Source organism: Monodon monoceros, unplaced genomic scaffold (assembly GCF_005190385.1).
Source record: "Monodon monoceros isolate NGI ecotype Baffin Bay Population unplaced genomic scaffold, NGI_Narwhal_1 Super_Scaffold_8, whole genome shotgun sequence".
In the NCBI taxonomy this organism is placed as follows: domain Eukaryota; kingdom Metazoa; phylum Chordata; class Mammalia; order Artiodactyla; family Monodontidae; genus Monodon; species Monodon monoceros.
Window position 1 is genome coordinate 550,794 of NW_021703785.1, and position 16,507 is coordinate 567,300.

At 51.9% G+C, this 16,507-nt stretch overlaps 1 protein-coding gene across 3 annotated transcripts in view; it reads right to left on the reverse strand.

Moving 5' to 3' along the window:
• Positions 1-1,369: 1,369 nt before the first annotated feature.
• The window catches only part of TMCO3 (transmembrane and coiled-coil domains 3), a 31,356-nt gene continuing 16,218 nt past the window's right edge, over positions 1,370-16,507 (reverse strand). The window contains exons 7-14 of one of the 3 annotated variants that reach the window (XM_029210325.1): positions 15,330-15,422; positions 11,836-12,022; positions 11,638-11,755; positions 6,432-6,627; positions 3,672-3,822; positions 2,991-3,070; positions 2,141-2,290; positions 1,370-1,956 (exon numbers count right to left, since the gene is read on the reverse strand). In XM_029210325.1, the coding sequence (XP_029066158.1) occupies positions 1,843-1,956; positions 2,141-2,290; positions 2,991-3,070; positions 3,672-3,822; positions 6,432-6,627; positions 11,638-11,755; positions 11,836-12,022; positions 15,330-15,422 (1,089 nt within the window). In that variant the 3' untranslated portion in view covers positions 1,370-1,842. Of the gene's footprint in view, positions 1,957-2,140; positions 2,291-2,990; positions 3,071-3,671; positions 3,823-6,431; positions 6,649-11,637; positions 11,756-11,835; positions 12,023-15,329; positions 15,423-16,507 lie in introns of all 3 variants that reach the window. The other 2 variants (XM_029210326.1, XM_029210324.1) reach the window with 2 other exon arrangements.

Below are 16,507 nucleotides of genomic sequence, written 5' to 3' on the forward strand. Positions count from 1 at the left end.
GAGAGAGGGCTCTGTGAGTTCACCATGGGGGCAGACTGGAGCAAGTTTACAGATGATAAGGACAAAGAGAGGTGAGGGTGAAGACACCGGTGAGTAAAAGGTGACGAGGCCAATCCCGGGGCTGGAGCAGAGTGGGCCTGGTGGGGTAAGCCCCCATGGCTTTGGGGAGTCCTGATAGTCTAGACCTCTCCAAGGAGCAGGGCTTTTCTAACAGCATTTCCTCTTGTCACGAAGTGTGCATCTTTATTAATTACTTCAGTCTCACAGAGTGATATTAGTTCCACATTTCAGGGAAAACTTTATGTCAGCACATCAGATAGGTTTCATTCAACAAAATTTAAGAGGTCCCAGCTCTGCTGTGGGTGCTGGAGTTACAAGAGAAAACAGAACAACGCCGGAGGGAGAGGCACACGGACAGACACGATGCAGGGTTACAGGCAAGGCAGGAGGGCCTTGGTGCCTCAGCTAACACCTCCCACTCCGCCCAAGGATCCGGAGGGAATGGCACCATGTGGAACGATTTAAAAATGAATAAAACCAATGCTAGTTTCTAAAAATAAGCACGTTTACATCATTTCTCCATTGATTTACTTCAGACTAGATACAATTTACTTCACCTTAATGTGTTTTAGTTAGTATTACTGCAACCCATAATTTACATCTGCCATCTGTAATCACACCTAACATCTCTGTCCCTCTACACCAAGTGTTCTGGACAAATCATTGGGCTCTTAAAGGCAGTATTTATAGGAAAACTCAACTTAGGTACCCCTTAGGGAAATGTGTGTAAGGATCAGATCTTCAGCTGTGTGGTTTTCTAAAATGGGGCACACTTTGGCCGCAGCTGTGGCTGTCTTGCCAGAGCTGGGAGACAAGGAGGCTGTTGTAATTGCTGACCCCCCTGTGAGCATGTGAGACTGGATAATATATGGAATGCAAAAAAAAAAAAATCATCAAAAGTAAAAAAAAAAAAAAGGGCACATAATCACCAACACACTTTTAGAATTCAGAGTCAGAACTCAGCCTATACAAATAGCTCTGCATTCATTTAGTCTCTATAAAAGTGAGGTAATAGGTGACACACCTTAATTTTCTTTTTCTTTTGTTTTTTTTGGCCACACCATGCTGCAAGCGGGATCTTAGTTCCCTGACCAGGAATCGAACCTCCACCCCCTGCAGGGGAAGCATGGAGTCTTAACCACTGGACTGCCAGGGAAGCTCCCGCCCACCTTTTTTTTGCATCTTAATTTTAAAATCTGACAAAGATTAGTTCAACATAAAAATATAATTAAAAAAACAGGTTTTCAATAAATTTCAATTAATTATACTGATCATAAATGATTTTTATTAAGGAATGCATAGTCTTGTGATTCAAACCCAAATATTTTAAAAGAATGATTTACCTGATAAAAACTGACATGAAAGTATTGTTTAAAATTGTAATAAAAAGCAAAAGACATTTAGAAGAACTTGCCTCATTTTAGAAAACATAGACTTTAAGGACTAAAAGTAACTTTCCAAACACATTGTGAGAATTAAAAGCTCACGTCACAGAAACGTTTAATAACAAACATCGACCAACAGTTTACAAGTTGTACAATAAATAAAAAAGCCTCCTAGTTTTTTTCCTTACCAAAAAAACATGAACTGATGAAATAACAATAGAAAGTTGACATTAATTTCTGAAGAAAAGGCACATCCAGGCAAAGGAGTCAAGGCGATTTGTAAAACGCAGAGTTACATGTACACGGTGCATAATCACTGCACGCAGAGGCAGGCTCCGGGAGACTCTGAGGTCCGGGAATGCGGTGCCAGCTCTGGCCGGTCACCTGGCCGCGGTCCTCAGAGGCTGGACCTTCTCTCGGGCCGCGGCGCACACCTGGCGACGGCCGCTCGCCAAAGCAGCGGGGCCAGGAGGAGGCTGAGCGTGGTCACACTCAGGATGAGGAGGTACACCTGCCGGGGGCGGGGCATCAGCGCGGCCGGGGGCGTGTCTCCACATCACGGTGTGCGAGCCTCTGGTGCCCGGCCTGGACGTGGGCACCCCCTTCCCCAAGAGGCCCCGGGGACTGGGGCGCCCCCCCCACCCCAGCCCTACTCCCCCTAACAACCCCGCTCCGCCAGCCGGGCAGAGACTCACCTCCCGAGAGATGATACGTGCTCTGCGCGCCCGGCTCCCCAGGACCAGAGAGAACTCGCTGACCTGGGCCAGCCCCGCGGCCACGATCCACTTGACATACTGGCTGGTCTTGGGCAGCAACAGAGACAGGACCAGGGCTGCCAGGGCGAACTGGCAGAGCGGCAGGTCACGCTCTGCCAGGCCGGGCCCGGAGCACCGCCCGCAGGAAGCAGGGCGGGTCCGGGGGGGGGGGGGGGGGGGCCGCCCCAGCACCGCGTGGGAGGACGCACGGAGACACCCCGGGGAAAACCAAGGCCCTCCCGCCAAGCGAGTATCGTGCAGCGTTCAGAATGCAAACTTTGTTTTCAACGCAACGTAAGGAAAGCGCGGAGGAAAGCAGCCTGCGGCGGGCAGTGCAGTTTAGCCGCCATCGGGGCACCGCCCCTTCTCATCCGGAAAGCCAGTGGCCACTACCCAGGCCACGCCCACTCCCAGAATCCCACGCTGACATGGGCACCTCAACAATTTGTAGTCACAGAGATCAGACAAGTGGAAAGTGGCAAAATAGTTCTCAGTGGCCGTTAAAATGTACGTTTGAGTCACCAGAGCCGGGTTTGCGGTTCCTTAGACTCACTTAGAAGTCAAATTACAGAGCAAGGGTGTCACTGGAGGATCCAGAGAGCGGTTTCTCCAGTCCCAGCTTCTGAAACCCCCATTTTCAACACAAACTCTGAGACGAAGGGCCATCCCGATCCAAGAAGCCCCAGCTGCCGGGCTGCGCTGGGCGGGGGGTACACACAGGCAGGAAGGGAGGCACGTGGTGTGACAGGTGAAAGCAAAGGCAGGGTGGACTCGCAAGCAGGGGCCCTACCTTCATGGCCACCACCGAGAGCGTGAGGGCCAGCAGCACGGCGAGCTCGCGCAGCACGAAGGTGGGGAACACGTGAAGCCCTGGGGGATGGGCACGGGTGATCGTCTGGGCTGGGCGGCCGGCCTCCCTGCCGCCCCTACATCCACAGGCTCCTCCACCAGGACAGGAAGGGGCAGGGTGTCTCCCACCCACTCCACCCCGAGACCCCGAGCAGAGGGCCGGGTGACTCGGTGCTCCCCGCCCTGTTTCCACGGGCTTCAGAACCTGCCTCTCGAGGCACCCAGAGTCTCTGGGGCTCTTGGACCCACCGAGCAGTGCAGGGTGTGAGCGAGAGGCCAGATGGCCGTGCTGTGACCGCGAGCGGGACCGCCCCCCTCCACGGGGACATTCCCAGGGCAGCAGCCTCGACACACTAGTTTGATTTTTTGTATTAAAATTAGAATTTCTTCCTGCACTTGATATGGATGTGCTGAAGTGGGCCCGCCACCCTGCTGAGCGGTGGACCCTCAGGACCACCAGTCAGGAGCCCCCGTCCCTCAGCTCAAACCTTCCCTCCTTCTAAGGGAGAGTCCCTCAGACCCTAGTCGCCATGGGGACTGTTTCTGCAGCACAAGCTAAGTAGAAACACGTGTGAGCAGATGAGACCCAGTGGGAGCGTCACCCCTGGAGGAGGAGGGTCACCTATGGACGCGAAGAACACGATGGCCAGGAAGTCGCGGACGGGCTCCACACAGGACACAACCTCCTCAGCGACCACGTGGCCCTGGGAGGACACCAGGGCTCCGGCCAGGAAGCAGCCCAGCTCCATAGACACGTCCAGGAGCTCGGTGACCTGAGGGGAGGAGGACACAGGTCACGCCAGGTGCACCCGCCAGCGACTCTGCTGAGGACACACGAGAGGGCCTCTCGGACGCGGCGGGATGTCCCCATAAAACTGCGACAAGCCAGCTTCCCTGGCCCCGCCCAGGCCCCTGCGGTGTCCCAGGAGAACGCTGCAGAAGGCACGGCAGCTCACTGACCACGAGCGAGAGGAAACAGTCATACAACAGTTGCAACCATCGTTCGTGTAGACTGCTGCGGACGTTTTGAGTGGGACTATTTTCCAAGATCTAAGAATTTGTGACACACTTTCTTTACCCTGAATCAATAAACAGCCCGACTCCCCTGGCATTAAACACGTGGCACACAAAACTATTCCCCCACCCCCACCCTGGCCAGCGCCTAGAGGAAGGAAGCGGACACGGCGTTTAACTCGGGGAGGTAAATCCAGTGACGAGAGCGGCAAAGACAGACGGACGATGTTCCAGGAAGCCCTGCTGACGACCGTGTCAGAGCCCATCAGATGCCTGGGAGCGGCTCCGACACAGCGCTCGCTGCCGCCACACACACATGACACACGCTGGGTAGCGCGGACGCGGACGCAGGGAACCAAGGGCGCCTACCATTACGGGAAGAGTCACAGAACTCCCTGTGCCTGGAAGCCGGCCAGCCGAACCCATCCCCGTGACCCAGGAGACCACAACCAGACAGCCTGCGGAGAGGGGGCCGGGCTGGCCGCCCGCCCACCTGGAGACAGCAGGGCGTCTGGGCCACCCATGCTCGGCCACGCGGCTTCTGTGCTGTGACCTTCGACTTCGACTTCACGGGGGTGAGGAGACGCTCGTGGAGAACAGGTCCTGATCACGGCCATCCACCCCGCGCTAACTCGCCTCCCGTGGATGGCAGGTCTCAGTGAGAAAAGAAAGCAGTGTGTTTCCAGAGGACAACACACAGCATCTCCGTGACCTGGAGCCGGAAAACACGTGTCACACAGGACCCTGAAGTGCTGCCCTTAAAGAACGATCACGGCACCACACTACAATTAGGAGCTTCCATTCAAAAACACGTCGTCAAGAGAGTGAAAGGCAAGTCACAAACTGCAAGATATTAGCAAAACTGTATCTGAAAAGGAATACTATTCAGCCGTGGAAAGGAATGAAGCACTGACACGGGCTACAGCTTGGGGTCAGCCTCTGAAACGTGCTGGTCGGGGAGAAGGGCACGGCCACCTGGGGAAACCAGCCGCGGTCACGCAGGCCCACACGGCCCGGGCCTAGACCCGCACGTCCAGCCTCATTCCCACGGCCCGGAACGTCTAAGTACAGACGGCGCGAGTGAGCGGCGGCCTCGGGCGCTAGACGCCTTCCCCAGCTCCTGGCACCCGCAGCAGGTGCTCCGGAGACACGGGCTGCAGAGCGAGGCGGCTTCGGCTCAAGTGCCGCTGGGTGGCAGCATGGAGCGCCGGGTCGGAGCGCTCTGCTGGGTGTCATTCCAGGGAGGACACTCCAGATGGGGTGGAGCAACGCACAAAACCGAAGTTGGTCACGTACGTGAACGGCTCTGAGCAAAAGCAAACCTGTCTTCTCCCAAGATTACGAGACACTAGCAGGCAACGCAGCTGTGTAAGGAAGTTCTTTTCCTCAGTGTCCTCTATAGGATTAAACTTTTCTCTTGACCTAACTGTAGGCTCACGTGCAGTTCTACGAAGTCATCCAGAGACCCCGGTACCTTCCCCCGGGCTCCCCCACGGCAGCATCTTCCGAGGTCACAGCACGAGTCCCGTGGATGTGACACCGTGGAGCCACGTGGGCCGCCCGTGACCTCCGGGGTCCTCCCCGCCGCCCTCCCTCCTCAGCACCCGGCCAGCGGCCTTCCCCCATCTCTGATCTGTCTTCACGAACTGCACGGAAGTGGAGTGACACAGCTCCTGACCTTGGGGACTGGCTTTTCGAGTCAGCACAGCTCTCCGGCGACTCACGGACCCACGGTTCAAAGCTGGGTGGCCGCCCTGGCGTGGAGGGCCGTGGCTGGCTGAACTATGCGCCTGAGGAAGGCCCTCTGGGCGGTCTGGGCCGATGGGAGCACAGCTGTTGTCACGCTCACACGTCAGTTTCCACGTGAACACGGGTCTTCACTTCTCCGGCGCACGTCGAGGGGCGCAGCTCTTCCGTGCAGGTGATGCCCCCAGAGCTGGGACTGTTTACGGGGTCTCCGGCCCCTCCCCTGCTCTCCCATGAGAAGCCTGTCCCTTAACTGGGACGGCCGCCTCCAAAACAAGCCTCTATGGTGAGCTTTTCACGTTACAGAGAAAGAAGTTATGCTGCTCACTAGCTTGTTCTCATCGAACAGAACAAAAAGTCATTTTAAACTGTGATTCTTGCTTCAGATGCAAAGCGTCTAAGACACACTCGCACGGTTTCACACTCACAAACACCATCCCAGCAGAGAGCCTAGAGCGCGGGCAGAAGTGCCAGGCAGCACGACTGTGCACGGATAAAAACACCCACAAGTGTCTCACGTATGCCAACTGTTAGTAAAATGAAAGAAAAAGGACCGATCACAAGCTCTCGGTGAACAGGGGATAAGTCAGGCGATGTAAGTGGCGGGCATTTGGGGCCTTACCGTCAGCATGAGGAAGGTGAAAGCGGAGATTCCCAGGATGAGGACCTCCTTGTTCCCCTTGCTCTCCACGTGCAGCCTCCGGCAGTACGGTCCCACGAGGTAGGTCCTCACGACAAGACAGAAGAGGAGAACCGCAGCAAGCGAGAAGAGGACCTGCCCGACCAGGCCCAGGACCCGCAGGATCTCCATGGCGACGCTGGGAAAGAGAGGGAGACGCCTGATTCTCCTCAGAATACGCTCAAGTCCAACGAAATGACCTTTCATTCCTTTTTAACATTACAAAATAAATGACCCAAATCGCAGACATTTTCATTTCTAAATGTTAGAATAAAATCCATCAAACATTAACCTCAGGAATTAAGTTACTTAAATCGAATATAGAAGCTGAATTGTGTTGCAATTAATACTTTGGAGTAAGTACATTTTATAGGATGTAATGACTCGTGACTGACAGCTTATGTGTCTCCAGCGATGACAGAGGATAAAAGTCCTCACTAGGAATTAACCCCCATTTGAAATTCTTCATAAGGCAACAGTCGCTCTGTAACACAACACTGCAGGCTCCCCACCAAAGCGTGACTGGGGGATGCCAGCGACTTTCAGAAAAGCCTTCCCTCATCCCAAGCCAGAGCTCTGAATTTTCTGCTACTTAGTCATGGAGAAAAGGCTTCTGCACGAAGCCCTTTTTAGAATATGCTACTCAGATCTCAATTTATTGTTAAGATCTCAACCTAATGACCTTCACAAGATAGGCATTATTGTGCATCTGTTGTGTTCATGGTAACATACACAGTTTTTAACCCCAGTTCCCCATCACGCTTAGGAAACCCTTCAGTCCAAAATTCTGGTTTAAGAGCTCTTGATGGAAGAATATAAATCAGGTGGTGAGGACTCGCCCCTGCAGCCAGGCTTAGACCAGCAGCCCAGACGCGTCCCAGGTGTGTGAACACCCACAGCTAAGGCTCAGGACAGCCCAAGGGAGAAGGCGGGGTCTGTGGCCTCGGCAGGAAGAGAAACCTGCGCGAAGTCCCAGCCAGGCCCCCAGAGCCCAGCAGCTGACGCCGAACTCCTCACCCACCGCACGCGGCGGGGCTCCACCGCCCGCAACCCGGACCCGGGCCTCAGGGCCGGCACCGGGCGCCCCTTCCCCAGCTGCCCTCTTCCCCCTGTACCCCAGTGACCCCTGACTTATCCCATTCAGTTGGCTGCAGAGGCCAAAGCAACACGTGGGGATGCGGTCTGACGTCCGCGACCCGAGGGCCGGGGCCCCGTCTCCTGGGCTGGACCCGGGAATGGGTCGTCCAGGCTTAGCCACACTGGGGGCGGCCTGTGGGGGAGCTCGTGCGCCGTCCACATCCACCCTTGACAGACGGCCCTGCCCAACAGGGAGAGGCGCCCCCGGACTTCCTTCCATGGGGGGCAGGGGCCGGGGTGCTCTCTCACCCGCTTGTTGCTGAGTTAGCCGCTCTCAGCGCTCACCTATCTGTTAACTGCGTTAGTCTCATTTTTCTCATTGATTTGTAGATCTTCATGAAATGAGAAACTTAACCCTCTGTCTTAAAATCAACTATACTTCGATTTTAAACAATAAGACAGAACGTGTACACGTCTCTTTCCCATTTGTCTTTGGCCTGCTTACCTAATGTGTTCCTGTACATGTATGTGCACGTATACGTGTGTGCACACATGTATGTGTGCGGGTCTGTGTGTGTGTGTATCCATGCGTGTGCGTGGGTGGATGTGTGTTTGTGTGTATACAGACATGTGCGTGTATTTAAACATTCAAAGTATGAAACTTCAGTGACACTGATCGCATTTCTTGTCCTTTATGGCTTCTGGAATTTGTGTCCTGCTTGAACATCTTCAATATTTAGTAATACATTCATCCATACTTTCTTCTAGAACTTTCATGGTTTTGCAAGATTTTAATCCTAGTAAAATTTGCATTACTTTATTTTTTTATCATAGTCCCCGTGTTCTGTCCTTTACCTGTGAAATATTTGGAGGGAAGAAGATAGCTCTTTCCTTTAGGAAAGATCAAGACGAGTTCTGAATAAAGCTGAATTAACAGGCAAAGCTTATATTAACATTACTATTGATTTTATTTAATATTTTTTACTATAAATTTTCCCTGGTTATCAAAATTGGAAAAGAGGTTCTCCCAAATTATACAGAAAAGTAAATAAACAGTAAAATCACCATAATCTACTCCTCTACTGGACACTCTGTAATACACATTTCTAGCCCCCATCTTCTCCTTTACACAGTTAAAATAATATTGTATGTAATTTTAACAGCTTTATTGACACGTGTCTCATTTCACACAATTCACCCGTTTAAAGTATACAATTCAACAGCTTCTAGTCACAGAGCTGTGCCACCACCACAGTCTCAGAACGTATTTCATCCCCGAGAGAGAGCCTGCACCCCTTACACTCACTCCCCAACCCCAGCCCCCAGCACCACCAACCTGCTGTCTCCGTGGATCTGCCTGTTCTGGACATTTCATATAAACAGAATCGTTTGTGGGAACCATGGTGTGGGCTTTGGCGTCTGTCCTCAGGGCTCATCCGCGCTGTAGTGTGTGTCAGCGCGTCATTCTTTTACGGCTGAATAACATTTCCCTGTATGTTTTATTCACCTGTCCATTAGCTAATGGACATTTGAGTTGTTTCCACGTCTTAGCTGTCATGACTAATGCTGCCATGAACATTCACGCACAAGTTTTTTTTATTGTGGTAAAATATTCGTAACATAAAATTTACCACCTTCCCCATTAGTGTGTAACTCATGGCACGAGGGGCATTCACGTGGCTGTGCTGCCTTCGCCCCCCAAAGGTGACACCTGTGGACAGGTGTTCCCTTTCCTGTAGGGTACGCACCCTGGAGCAGAAGAGCTGAGTCACGTGGCAGCTCCATGTTTCTCCTTCTGAGAAATACTATATGTGGTCTTGACTCTTTTTTACAACCTAACACAATGCAGGGCACTTTTCCACGTCATTAAAATTCTCGGTAAACATGGCTTCTCATGACAAAACGGGAATTAAGTCAACAGGACCAGTACCAGTACTGGATGAAAATTTAAATTAGGAAGATAAAAAGAAAAGCTTTCCAAGTCTTCTGCCTGAGCCGTACCTGTCTACCTGGCAGGGGGCCTGGTTCCCAGGTGATACCCGTAGTTCCCAGGAGGCCCGGACACTCTTGGCCGCGGTTCGGATTCTGCCTGGGAAAGGGGGTTCCCGCCTCTCCCGGGAAGGACTTACTGCACATCCCAAACAGAACTCAATGACTTTCAGCTGAAGTTGCAAATCCTTTTTCTGCCTAAATGTTTGTTCAGTTACTTACCCTGAAAATCCGTAGCCAGAAGGACTAATGCGACAAAGGTCGCTTTTCTGACAGTTAAAGACCTTTGGATCAAAGAAAAATGACAGACAAAGGGCCTTCCTGACCAACGGCCTTTAACAGCTGCACATACGAGGGGCGTGTCAAGTGCCTAACGAGTCTCTCCTGTTGACAGCCAGCACACTGTCCAGGTTCCACCTTGTTCCCATCCTACAGGTGAGAACACAGCCCACAGGGCTGGCAAATGGAGAGCTGGGGCTCCAAGGTGGTCACACACCAGGGCCGGAGCCTTCACCTCTGGGAATCTCAGTTAAAAACCATTCCCTCCTTCTACTTTCCCTGCCAGGCTGAGCTTCCTGAGAGCGGAGAAGAGATCTTGATCACTTTGGATTGCTGAAACTTATTACAATATCTGGCAAAAAGCAAATACTAACAATACAAAACGCTTCCACCCCGCCGGTCAGCAATGAGGCAGGCTGTCCACGCTCCCCAGACGGGGCTCAGCAGGAAGATGAACACACACACACCCTCAACCACGCCTCAACATGGGGCTGCTGGCTTTAAAAAATAATGAAAGGATCCAGAGACTCATGTTATCAGATATAAAATGTCCAGGATATGACTGGAAATCACTCAGCACACCAAGAATCAGGAAAACCACAACCTGAATGAGACTCCAACATCGAGACCAGTCATCATTAGGGTTATCTGACAAAGATTTTAAAGAAGCCACATCGTAAAAATGATTCAACAGCACTTAAAAAATTCTCTTGAAACAAATGAAAAAATAGAAAATCTCAGCAAGAAACAGAAGTTATAAAAAGAAGAATCAAATGGAAATTATACAACTAAACAGTACAATAACCCGAGCAAAAATCTTGCTGGATGGGCTGAATAGTAGAGAGGTGACAGAGGATGGGGCCAGTGGACGTGAGGACAAACGGACAGAATTTACCCAGTCTGAACAACAGGCAGAAAACAGACCGAAAATGAAGTGTCTCAGAGCCCCGTGGGACAACAGAAGAGCCACGTGTGCATCACTGGGGTCCCAGGAGGAGAGGGCAAGCGGGACTGAAAAAAAACACCTGAGGAAACAATGGCCGAAATTCCTAAACTAGGAATAGACAAGAGACATAGAGCTACAGCTTCGAGAAGATGAACGAACGCCATACAGAACAAACCCAAAGGTATCACGGGCCGGAGGTGTGTGTCCCCCCAGAGTCATCTGGAGGTGGGGCCGGTGCTGGGACTAATGGCCTTTATAAGAGAGACCGGAGGGCTCTGCAGCCTCTCCACCTCCCCTACCGTGGAGACACAGGAGAAGACAGCTGCCTGAGAGGGCACCAGCACCCTAATCTCCGGCACCCAGCCCCCGGGACTAAACGTCTGCTGTGTAAGCTGCCGCATCTGTGGTGCCTGCTGTAGACTAAGACCCCAAGACAGCGTAATTAAAGTTCTGAAAACTAAAGGAAAAGTCTTGAAAGCAGCCGGAGAGGAGCCGTGCGTTACTCGTGGAGAAACACAGATCTGAACGACAGCCGGTTTCTCACTGAAGCCGTCGGAGGCCAGGGAGAAGCAGCGCAGCATTGCCAGGCACTGGAAGGAAGAAACGTCTGCTGCGGACCAACGCCCGGTGGCCACGTCCTCCAGCGGGAAGGGAGATAAGACTCTCAGATGAGGAAACCGAGAGAACCTGCCATCGGCAGCAGACTAACCATGAAAGAATGACCAGAGCCCTCCAACAGAAAGGAAACAGCAGAAGAAACCTTGTACTTGAGAAGGAAAGGAAGGTCGGTATTTCGATAAACAAATGATCTGAAGCCAGAAAAACAGACCGTGAACTGAAGTACAGCAGCAACCCTACCTGGCGTGCGCGCCGGCTCCCGCCTGGATGAGCGTGGGCAGGACAGCCATGAACAGTCCCAGCTGCACGTCCTGCGTCACCAGCATCCCCAGCAGCACCGTGCCGTAGTCGATGTCGCCTGCTTGGGGAAAAGTCACTAAGAGCGTGTGGACTCAAGTCGGTTAACCTTGGCACACGTCAGAACGCGCAGCCACCTACCTTCCTTGTCACTGCGAGCGCTGCCCACAAGGAACTTGGACACCAGGGGTGTGCTTGACAAGGAGAGGCAGGTGGAGATAAAGACGCTCTGGGTGGGTCTGATCTGTAGAAGGTGGCCCCACAGCAAGCCGAAGGCCACCATGAGCAGAGTCATGTAGCAGGGCCCCTGCAGGGAGATCTTCCACACCTGGGAGAGAGCACAGGGGCGTGCCACACCTCAGTGCCCGCGGCCCCGGAGAGCGCGTGCACGCCTGCCCCGGAACCGGCCGGCCCCGCAGCAAACACACCAGCGCAACACCACGAAAAGCGGGGGCGGTCACACGCAGTCACCGAGCGCTGGATGTGGTTAGGGACAAAGCACGCCCTCCACACTCTCCGCGTCGTGCACCGCCATCCTCAGAACACAGCTGGAGCTGGGGACCCCCTCCGCGCCCTCTTCCAGTGGAAACGGGACACACCTGAGCAGCCCAGGTGATACACGAATAAACGACAGTCGAGGGCGCGAGCATCCTCGGTGACAAGGCCCGGGAAGGATCTCGCAGACTCGGGCGTCTCTGAACTGTCTCTAATCAGGCCTCTAGGAGATTTCACAGAAGACTGAGAGGGGCCTGCCAGCAACTGCCGATACTGCAAAACCCCGCCAAGTAACCTCCCACCGTGACAGGGTCACACGGGTACCCCACAAGGCAGGAGAGCCACCGGTACCTCAGGGTGCGCTAAAGCTGTCAGTCACTTATCGCTGAGAAATGAAAGCAAAATAAACGTGGACTTACTAGCGTAGTTATCAATGGATATAAACTTTCTGCACACCGAGCCCATGGGCCTGCCTACGAAGGGGCGGGATGTGCTCCAGGTGCAGGTCAAGGGTCAGGGCCGCCAGGCGGGGAGCAGCCAGGTTCGGTGGCGCTCAGGGACATCGGAGCTAGGGGACATTAGAGACCCCAGCTCGCCCCAGACCCAAAGGCACCCAATAGGGGCCAGTCCCCGCCCAAGCCCCTGCCCTGACTTACGACACACACCTGCTCCCACGAGCCCTGACCCAGGCTGCATCCCCCGGCGCAAAATCCCCAAAGCATCACAAAAACGTATCACACTGATGCGGGCTCGCAAACATCATGGTGAATGACGTTACTTCCTTACTTAACCCTGAACACCACAGTGCTGGGGAAGACAGCTGTGAGACTCTGGACCCAGAGGACACCTGAATCTTCCCAACCCCTCACAGCCCAGATGAGGACGCGCCGGCTGAGATGGCTGCACCCGGGACGCAGGGGGACCAGACGCTGCCCCTCCGCACTCCTAACCGCAAGGTAACACCGCTGCTTGCTGTGAACGTCTGAACGCACGTGAACACCGAGGGGTCCAGGCTGAGCTTTCACAGGGCTGCCTGGGAAGACCCTCCCGCTCCCGGGAGACCCCACAGGTCCTCGCCAGGCCCCTCTGGCCCAGCCACAACACACACCTCAACGGAATTAACAGGAAGAATTTGGCCACTTCCCTTAGGACCAAGAGAAGTGGCCAATTTTCTTTATAGTTTGGATTCAGAAATTAACACATGGAGGTGATTGTGCCCGAAGGATGAAAAAGATACCAGAGTACCAGGAGAAAACCCTGAACTGACTCAGGACACTGTATGAGGAGGAAAACTGACAGGAAGTGAGTCGTCAGTGGATGGACAAATGGAGCTTTAATAGAAAAAAAGGGGGAGGGACTTCCCTGGTGGCGCAGTGGTTAGGAATCCACCTGCCACTGCAGGGGACGCAGGTTCGAGCCCTGGTCTGGGAAGATCCCACATGCCGCAGAGCAACTAAGCCCGTGCGCCACAACTACTGAGCCTGCGCTCTAGAGCCCGCAAGCCACAACTACTGAGCCCGCGTGCCACAACTACTGAGCCCACGTGCCACAACTACTGAGCCTGCGCTCTAGAGCCCACAAGCCACAACTACTGAGCCCGCGTGCCACAACTACTGAAGCCCACGCACCTAGAGCAAGTGTTCCGCAACAAGAGAAGCCATCGCAATGAGAAGCCTGCGCACCACAACAGAGTAGCCCCTGCTCGCCGCAACTAGAGAAAGCCCGCGCGCAGCAACAGAGACCCAACACGGCCAAAAATAAAAATAAATAAATTTATTAAAAAACAAAAAGAAAGAAAAAAGGAGGAACTGGGGAGAGGGGTGGGCAGGGCCGGGCACAGCTGCTCCCTGACGGCAGCGCAGGCTCAGGCCGAGCTTACTTCCCTTCCTGCAGGAAGCATGCTGGTGGTCAGAGAGGACTTGGAGAGCAGCATCCACGGGTGTCTGGCGCATTATTTCCTGGGCTCCTGGGCTCCTCCTGTGTCGCCGCAGTCACACTATGCGCTCACTTTGTCTTCGCAGGTTCAGCATTAACATTGTTTTCTTTGTCACTGCACATTCTTACAATACTTCTAATGGCTACATAACAGACCATCCAACAGCTACATCCCAGCTTAACCTTAGACACTCAGGCTGCTTTGGATCTTTCATAAAATGCTACAATGAGGAGCTGAGTACCTTTTAGGGGCTAATTTTAAAAACAAAAACCAAAACTTGGGCTTGACTCTTCCCTTTGCCTGGAAACCCAGGAGCAGAACCACAGATGAAGGACGTGAACCTGGCAAGGCTCTCGAATCCAACTGCCGGACTGCTCCCCAGAAGGGGCACGAGCTGTCACTCTCATCAACCTGGTGTGAGGGCGCCCAGTGACCACCCGCAAAGTCACTGAGACCCCTGCTGACTCGACACCAGTGTCCTAGTTAAGTTGGTGGGCAAAACGGGGCCTGGATGGAGCTGCCCCTTCCTGTAACCAGCAGCTTCCCTGTCATTTCCCACACACCCCCCATCTGCTTTCTCATCAGCTTTTTCCTCTTCTGTGAGCCGTCTGTTCAAACAAAGTAGCTTTTCATGAATTCACTTCCAACCTAACTCCGTTTCCATTCTCGAATATTCCGGCTTTCAAAGTAATCATTCTAAAAGTCAACAAATTTAGGAGGAACTGTTGCTTCCACTACTTTAACATTTATTCATACATATGGTCCTAAATACTATTAACCTTTCAGATAGTTTCATCTTACAGTGACACAGCAATAATCAAAATTTGCCACTTATTTAAGAAAACGAGGAGTTTTTCCCCAGAGTAACACACTGAACATTCCACCCCTATGATATTTCGGCCTCTACCAGTGTTGGACCCTCTTGGAAGGACTCAAAAATCAGTAAGTTTGAACACAGCACTTCTCAGACCTGGTTTGGAATTAGCCACTGAAAGCTAATTCCATTTATTCACTGAATTTTCACTCCTTTTTTTAAACATTTTATCTTCTGGAGTTTATGTTCCAGAAATAACATCAAACTACAACGCCAAATTCTACTCTAAACAGACCCAATCTGCTGGGCAAGTCTCCAACGAACGTGGACGGTGGTTGCAGGGCACGTAATCTCAGTGGGGCAACGACACAAGTACACTGGTGGACTCACCTTTCTCAGCTTCTCTGGGGAAAATTCTAAGCCAACGAGGAAGAGAGTAAAGAACACGCCAAATTCTCCCAACGTCTCCACCTGCACAACTGACTGAAAAACAAGAAAGCTTTAAAACCATAAGACTTAACGTATTTAAGATATCACGTGTACTTCACAGAACCATCTTGTCCTAACATACTCAGTGGGACTCCATCAAAAAGCCCAGTATTTAAAACAACAAACAAACAACGATCTGAATTTCCTCTATATCTGAGATACTCTGAACTTCCTGATGGTAGTGCCTTTTTTCCTTTTTCTTGATTAGCCGGAGGAATATTTTTATTTATTTTCTACGAAATAGCTCATGAATTCACCCGCTTTCAAGTTCATTAATTTCCACTGGTACTTCCATTACTTCCTTCCATTAGCTTCCTTTGGGGACGGAGAGGCATTAAACCTGAGTTTAACACGTAACTAACAGGAGTGCTTTACTTTCCTTGGGTCTGGGTGAGACTGAGTGTGGGATTTTCTCCTGGACCCCATCTGGCCATTCCCCACAGGTCCTGACGTACAGTGCCCCTCATTTGCTATTTACCGTCAACATTCAGGCACTACAGTAGACAGTGTTGTTCATACCAGTACATTTGGTACTACTTATATTATTTACAATTGAGGTTTGCATTATGGCCACTAACTTTTTGATTTTTTCAACGTTCCCTGAACACATGAAAATAAGAGTCCAGGCCTTCGTGTGTCGGTGTGCCAACCAGGCCCCACCGTGCCCCTCCTCTGTCTGCTGGCTGTGGACACCACTGATTTGCCCTCTTTCTATCAGCACATGTCCTCCTTTCACTCTCAACCTTTTAGTCACTTTATTTTTACTCAATCTCGTTTGTTGTACTTTTTTTCCTGACACCATCTGCAAACCTGTATCTTTTCATAGAGAAGTTTATTCCACATATATTTGCTATAAAACAACATATTTGCTCTCAACCCTTTTATGTCTTCTGCTTTTTATGCTTCCTTACTGCTACTATTTTTTTTTCCCTTTTGAAACTTAGGCTGCAACCTGACTTCAAAGTAACATACTTAAACCTACACTTCTTGACTTAGAAAATGAAAGCCTGTTAACTCCCTACTAGAAAAGATAAATACTGAAGTACAATTATATAATTAGACTCTCTCCATTAACCACT